At 39.8% G+C, this 7,834-nt stretch overlaps 1 protein-coding gene across 1 annotated transcript; it reads right to left on the bottom strand.

The window, feature by feature from the left end:
- Positions 1 to 992: 992 nt before the first annotated feature.
- Positions 993 to 5,817, bottom strand: strap (serine/threonine kinase receptor associated protein). Its single transcript, XM_035675114.1, has 6 exons — positions 5,384 to 5,817; positions 4,883 to 5,018; positions 3,219 to 3,300; positions 2,765 to 2,837; positions 1,325 to 1,424; positions 993 to 1,179 (listed from the first exon to the last, which is right to left on the bottom strand). The coding sequence occupies exons 1-6, from the start codon at positions 5,493 to 5,495 to the stop codon at positions 1,008 to 1,010; spliced, it is 675 nt and encodes a 224-aa protein (XP_035531007.1). The 5' UTR covers positions 5,496 to 5,817; the 3' UTR covers positions 993 to 1,007.
- Between the last annotated feature and the right edge of the window lie 2,017 nt (positions 5,818 to 7,834).

The following is a 7,834-nucleotide window of genomic DNA, read 5'->3' as shown; positions in this document are numbered from 1 at the left end:
ACTGCTACGTTCCACTGTCAAACATTTATGTCCAAAGAGGAAGTAAATTAACCGCTGCTACCCATTACCCCTTCTCCTTTAATATATAAAGTAATTTCCCCACGGGGATTATTAAAGTATTCTGATTCTAATGGAATAAATAATATTAGATTGTTGCACCCATACTTTTCAGTCTCTTTAAAGCGCAGCTCAGACCAAAGATTCACGATGAGACAAAAATCGCTCTAGAACGTTGAACAGAAAAGTTGTGGCAGTAGCAAAGTCAGCTGGTCCAGTCAGTTACAACCTGTCAGCTGGTCGAAATGCTGATGGAGGAAAGAGAGGATCACCTCATCACAGCCATGTCTGTATGACACAAGCCTTAAAATGTACTCAAATAAAAAGGACACCAATGGACAGCTCCAAAATGCCACTGTACCAAGTAACTCACTATCACTATGCTCATTCATATTTTAAGACACTATAAATTATATCCAGCTAAAACAGAATGGAAAGCTGGCTGTTAGAACGGAAGTAAAGAGTCATTGCTATGGAGACAATAAACCGTCCTGTCTCGTTGCATTGGTGTAAATAGGCGGGTTTGCAGAATGTTGCAGACCAACACATTGCAAGTAATTGCAAGTTTTAACTCGTTTGGTCACCAAATCTTTGGTCTGAACTAGGCTTTAAAGATAGGAACTGAACATTTGTTGAAAAAAGTTAAATCATTTATTTTTCATTGCATGTGTGCAACCTTGTTTATTTACTGTTTCCAAGGAAATGACTGAACGCAGCCAGGCTGTACAGGTGCAGAGGCAGCTCTCTGGAGTGTGTGTTCAGCCGCACGACATACTTGCTTTCAACATCAGGCTCATGAAAAACACTGACTAATTTAATTCCAAATGTTATATTATAGAAAACAGAATTGGGGCAATTCTGGAAACGCCAACATTTTTCCATACTCTGTTCTGATATGTAGGTCAGAAATATAGCGTGGAAAGAACTCCATTTCATCCATGTGAGTGTGGTTAGTTAGTAGTGCATAGTGAGCGTGCAGTATACCTCAGAGCATTGTAGAAAGCGATGGTCTTTCCATAAGTGATCACAAGAATCTCTCCATCAGCCACATACTCCATGCTGCTCACAGAAGTGTCGAATGTCAGCGTTTTCACCTCCTCCATGGAGCTTCTGTCCCACAGTCTGGACACACATACACACACATACACACACATAGGCTATTACTTCCAAAAGGTCTTTGGTGTGTTTGCTGTGAGAGCTCTCTGCCAGCATAGAGCAGACTCAGTCAGGATGAGGACTTTTGAGCACGAGCAGCCACCTCACTGACCGTATGGTTTTGTCCTCGGAAGCAGAGAGGATCTGCTTGTCGTTGTTACACCACAAGGCTTTCTTTATGGCTGAGGAGTGACCTGCAATCTCCTGAGGTGCTTAAGGACACAAAGAGGCGACAGCTGATTACATGAGCAGGCAAAGATGATATAACACAAATATCAGAGTTTGAGTGGCATAACTTCATCATTGTGTCACTTTGGTTTGAGAGAAAAAGAGAAAGTGGTGCTTGAGTGACATGGAGATTTAATGAGGAGAGGGGGTGCAAATGAAAGTCTACATGTACCCATGTTTAACTTTGCATGACTGAGTTTTGGTATATGGTTAATGGACCTGTACTTGTATAGCGCCTTTCTAGTTTTCTGACCACTCAAAGCACTTTTACACTAATTCACCCTTTCACACACATTCAGTCAGTGATGGCAAATATAATATCATAATAAGCTAATATATTACTATATATACTATAAATATAGTAAGTATAACTATATTATATACTATACTAGTATGGTATATATACTCCGGTATGCGTAGACGATCTCAGTTCAGTCACTGTACCAGTAACACTGCCCCTTACTAATCCATCGCTCAGCTGAAAAACAGAGCATCCCGATACATGCCCCTTAATTAAACATGGAGATGGAATTAATCAATAGCAAAATTTGAAAATCCATCACCTTTGAGAGAGGTTACTCATGGTGAGCGCTCTGGCCTGAGTCAAAAGGTACGTCTGTCTGCTGGTCGCTTGGGCGGAGCACCAAACTACGTGTGTATCAAAGCCGTACATCCAAGTGACTTGTACCTACAAGTCAGTGGGCTGAAGACTGCTCTCCTTATCATTCTGCTCCAAGGATCCATTTAGTTGACTAACTACATACCTCCACCGATCGAGTTCATTGAGTAATGTGGGCGTCCGACTTCTGACCAAAAAAGAGAATCGTTTGGAATAAAAAAACAAGAACATTTTTATCTTTCGCTCCATCGATTCTTTTTTAAAATGAGGATTCCTAAATATCTTTCCGTGTCTGACTTTCTCCAGTGTGATCGCTCTAATGCTGCTAAGAGGGTGGTGGAATGCAGCTTCCACCAAAAACAGGCCATATTCTACGCCAGAGACAACAGAAAGAGCTCTGTGAAGATCTTCGAGCATCGAAAAGGGCTTGAGCACCTCGCACAGCCAGACCCACTTCTAAGTGACTTAAAAACGGTCCAGGTGGTAGGATTTAGTGCTATTTAGCTTCCTTCCAAGTGTGAAGGACAAAGTACTTGTAGCTGCAAACTGCGAGAGCAGGTAGCTGAGAACAGCGCTCTGTAGGTAGATGTAAAAGGACACGTGCCAGGAGGAGCCGGGGATCGAACCAACAACCTTCCGATTGGGGGACGACCCGCTCTGCTTCTGAGCCACAGCCGCCGTTTTCTCTTTGACAGATTCACTTACCTGCTTCAGGGTTGCTAAGATCATAGATGCGCAGCAGCTTGTCATTTCCTCCAGTCAGCAAACAGTTGCTGTCCTGGGAGCAGAGGCAGAAATATATTGAGAGGCAAGAGCAGTTTTAGAAATATCCCCAATGGCTATTCGATTAGTTGTCAACTTAATTAATAATGAATAAATTATTACCAACTATTTTGATAACTTTTTAAGAAAAAGTCAAAATTCTCTTATTTCAGCTTCTCAAATGTAAATGTAAATTTTCTGGTTTCTTTGGTCCTCTGACAGTAAACTGGTAAACAGCGATCAACATTTTTTTCACCAATTTCTGGACCAAACAACTGATCAATTAATTGAGGATATTATTGACAGATTAATCACATCCACATAAATATGTACAGAAAGGATCAGATTGTAAGCATGTTATTTTAAGACCCCATCCAAATCCAGACACTGCACTGACCTGAGTGAAGGTGACAGTCTTGACGATGTGTTTGTGTGCCAGTGTGAGGACCTCGTCCCCACTCACTGCGTCCCACACCTTTCTGAAAGGCAGAGGTCAGCTTTTAATACTGCTGCAGGGATTTCATCATATTTATCTTTGCATACAATGCTTAGAAGACACAGATACTTTATATATATATATATTATAAGGTATATATATATTATAATATATAGTATTATATATATATATTATATATATATATTTACTGCTGATAGACTGATCTCAGTTCAGTCACTGTACAGTACCACTGCCCCTTACTAAATCCATGCTGCTCAGTGAGAAACAGAGCAGTCTTATAATTGCTACATTAATTAAGTACAATGGAGATGGAATTAATTCAAGTAGCAAAAATAGTTTGAAAATCCATCAGCCTTTGAGAGAGTTACCATTGATGCTTTTTTGACGCTGGTCAAAAGGATCCAACGTCTGTCTGTGGTGTTGGGGGAGCATATCTACGTGTGTATAAAGCCGGACTCAAGTGATGTCACTCAAGTCAGTTGGGCTGAAGACTGCTCTCTTATGTCGTTGCTCCCAGGATCCATTAGTGACTACTAGCATATCTCCAACCGACTGAGTGCATGAGGGTAATGTAGGCCGTCGATTTGACAAAAAAGAGGACGTTTGCGAATAAAAAAAGAAAGGGCATGTCTGAGTTTTGCTTCATCGATTCTTTTTTTAAAATGAGTGGATTTCTCTAAAGATATTTCCGTGTCTGACTCCTCCAGTGTTTATCTGCTCTATGCTGCTTGAGGGTGTGGACTGCAGCTTCCAACCAAAAAACAGCCTATATTCTACGCAGGAAAACAGAAAGACGCTTCGGTGAAATCGTTGAGCATCGAAAATGGGCTGATGCACCGTCGGCACAAGCCAGACCATTTAAGTGACTTAAAAATTCAGTGTGTAGGTTATGCTATTTACTCCATTCAAGTGTGAAAGGACAAAGATACTTGTAGCTGAAACTGCAAGAGAGAGTAGTTGAAAACATGGCCAGGCTCTGTAGGAGATGGTAAAGGGACCTGTAACTTGTATAGCGCCTTTCTAGTCTTCCGACCACTCAAGGCTTTTACACTACGTGCACACATTCACCTGTTCACACACATTCACTCACTGATGGCCAAAGCTCATCAACAGAAACTAACTCATTCATACACATTCCGATTGCTATGCATCAGGAGCAATTTGGGGTTCCAGTATTCCTTGCTCAAGGATACTTCTACACCGTGGCAGGAGAGCCGGAGGATCGAACCAACAATCCTTCCGTTGGGGACACCCGCTCTGCCCTGATCCCAGCGCCACAGAGACCCATCCTCTAGATAAGAAACGCTCATTCTAAAATTTTTTATAATATTTAAGTATTTATTATTTCATTTTTTTTTATTTTTTTACAGTTGTATTTTACATTTATGTATATATATTTTTCCTTATAAATAATTATATTCATTTCGACAATTAGATCCTCCTCCTAAATGTTACACACTGGTTCTTTAATGCAACACTCAACCATTAATCTGTCAGTACACCAATCCATCTTTGTATGCATGTAACCAGAGAGAGTAGAGGGAGTATTCAGGTTGACTGGGTTAGATGTGTTTCACGAGTCTATTACAGGACTCTCCACTCACGCTGTAAAGTCAGCTGCGGCGGTGGCTGCCTTGGTGGCGTCTGTGTTCAGAGTGGCTCCCCAGACAGCGCCTTTGTGACCCAGAAACGTTCCTATCCAGTCCCCTGTGTCTCCCTGGCGCAACATGGGCTTGCCATCTGGCAAAAGAAAAGCAGAGGGGACACAAGGGTTACATCCTAGGGCAGTGTACCAGGAGATGACAGCTGTAGGTATCCTTGTGGATGCTGCAGTCAACAGGTGTCTCAAAGACTGCCTCACTTTGAACAGCTGAGTCTGAACTGGCTTTCAGGAAGCTGAACACAAATTTTAATTCAGGGTTTTAAGAACAACATATTGATTGCCTATAGGAGTGAACTAAAGCTTGCACACACAATGAGTTTCCACTGTGCTACACAGCAGATGGAATGCAGCTTAACGTATTCAGTTATGGAGGTGACTAGCTAACGTTTAAACGTTAGACCATTCAAATAAACTTCATTTATAGACTGTCCATTTGTCTCACCCTTGCAGGCGCTGATCAGGAAGTAGCCGTAGGGAGTGATTCCACTAAAGGCCAGGTCCACCACAGGCCGGGTGTGACCGGAGCAGGTGAGCGGGGTCTGTCTCATCGCCATGGTCGTCCAGCCGGCAGGAGACGGTAGAACGCTGGCGGCTAGCGAACGCTAGCTGGCTGTATAAGCTAGCAGGCTACAAGAAAGAGCAGACAACGAGCTAGCTGGTGTTTCGCCGGCAGTTTCCGTTGGCCAGCGGCTGGCTGCTGGTTGGACGGAAGCTGAAGTGAATAGTGGGTCTGTAAAACTAAACGGCGGGTCTTCCTCCCAGCGAAGGAATGGCTATCGTGCTAATAGCTACAACATTGCAACTAACTAGCAACGTGCAACGCGGCGTCACTACCGCAGAGACGATATAGCCGGTGTTCCGCTAGCCGCAACAACGACACAACTTCCGCACTGGTGTTTTTCACAATAAAAGCGCCACCTCTTCAAACTGACTACAGATTGTGGTGTGTTGAATATAAAATGAATAACACATTGTAAGTAGGTTTAGGGAGCTGTAATCCATTACAGTTACAGAAAAAAAGACGTGATCAGATTACAGTTATATTTAGTAAAAAATTGGGATTATTTAGTTTTTCTTTTAAAATACACATTGTTGATGCTAAAAATCTTTCCATTTTCCTTTCTATGGTTACATTGTTCTGTTGTCTTATAGAATACACGTACATCCATACTGCTTATTGACATTTCTTTTCTCTTGTCTTTATTTAACGTCACATACATACATATATTTGATGTTGAGGTAATCCAAAAGTAACAAAAAGTAATCAAGTCACATTACTTTAATATTGTGATACTTGGATTAGGTTACTGACCTGTATTAGTATACTATAATTAGTAATTATAAAGGATAACATTTTTAAAGAAACCCTCCCAGCCTTGATTATGAGATAAATAATCAGACAAATAAATTTGTATAATATAATATTGCTATGAAATTGTGAAATAATCCAATCATATTGCAGGTCATTTTTTATTTAATTCCAATAGTTTTTATTTTAAAATGTCTATTTTCCAAAGTCTGTTTTAGGTTCAAAATGCAATTTCCCAAGGATCTGTTGCCTTTTGTTGTATAATGATAAATACATTTCCTTGATTCCTTGAAACAAATCAAGCAGGGCAAGGCAAAGACCAGGGGCACTGCACAAAATTCTGTAGTCTCTGTGGGCCCTCCTCAATCTAGGGCTCTGTATACTCTAATAATCTTCAACTGTGAAAATTCAAAGTAATATAAACAAAAAAATAAATAAAATAAAATATTTTTAAATATTTCTTGCTTTTATTTTGAAGGCTGGAAATCGAGCTCTTCACGTGCTTCATGGTAGGATAAACGCATCTCAGGTACGTTGCTGCCCCCTGCAGGAAATTAACAGCCGGTCCTCCCCGCACATAAATCACATCAACACAATAACAGTGTCCCTCCCAAACAGCGTTTCTCTTCTAGCTCTGGTTTCAGCTAATGACCCAGTTGTTAGCCTGCATTAGCCTATTTTTATCACCATAGAGAGCCAGCATTGCTCTCAAAATATGTTGTTGTTGTAAAATGTATCATATATTATGTAAGATGAAATATACTACAAACATTTCATAACAAAATCCACCTCATTGTAGAATTATAGAAGTCTAACCTACCACTGATAGAATTAACCCATTAATGTCCACAGTGGAATTCAAGTACTGGTTGAGCTAAACACAAATCCATCGAAAGTTTCCAAATCAGGCAAGTGCATAACATACTATTTTTAGTGGCTTTCTTTTCCTTTTCCAGGAAAACAACTCTAGAACAACAGGTTAGAAATGTCCAATATTCATATTTTAGATACACACATATTGTTGTCTGCCACAATATAGATTATCCCTATGGGATACAATTAGTAAATTCTAGTGACTAACCACTAAATATAGTACAGAAATGGTTGTATCTCAAAAATATATATCAACATCTTATATCAAATGCTTGGTACCATTGGATTCAGAACAACTTTAGTAATGAGTGCTTTGATACAATGTAAAGCTCTAATCAAATATCACACAAATCTGTTTGTATTTATTTTCCTGTTCAAATGAAATTAAATCAATTGTAATGTTTTAATTTGAATCAGAACGTCCCATATGTGTGCAATATATTTTCCCTGATAGCAAAAATAGTAACATTATATAAATAAATATAGGTCTATATTTAACATGTCATTTACTTTCCATGTGCTCCTGTAATTCAGCATTGTGGATATTGTCCTCTATCCTGTCCAGGACTGAAAAACTGTTGTTTTATACAATTATCTTCAACACTTATTATACAAATGAGTCCATTTCTTTATTTTTACGACTCATTAAAAGTATTGGGCCAGTGACTCAAACAATGTAATGTATTACTCGTTACTCTTTTCAAAAGTAAT

This window comes from Morone saxatilis, unplaced genomic scaffold (assembly GCF_004916995.1).
Source record: "Morone saxatilis isolate NCDOM2014 unplaced genomic scaffold, NCSU_SB_2.0 Contig10, whole genome shotgun sequence".
NCBI lineage: Eukaryota > Metazoa > Chordata > Actinopteri > Moronidae > Morone > Morone saxatilis.
Note: the sequence above shows the minus strand (reverse complement) of the source record. Positions and strands in the feature narration are given on the sequence as shown.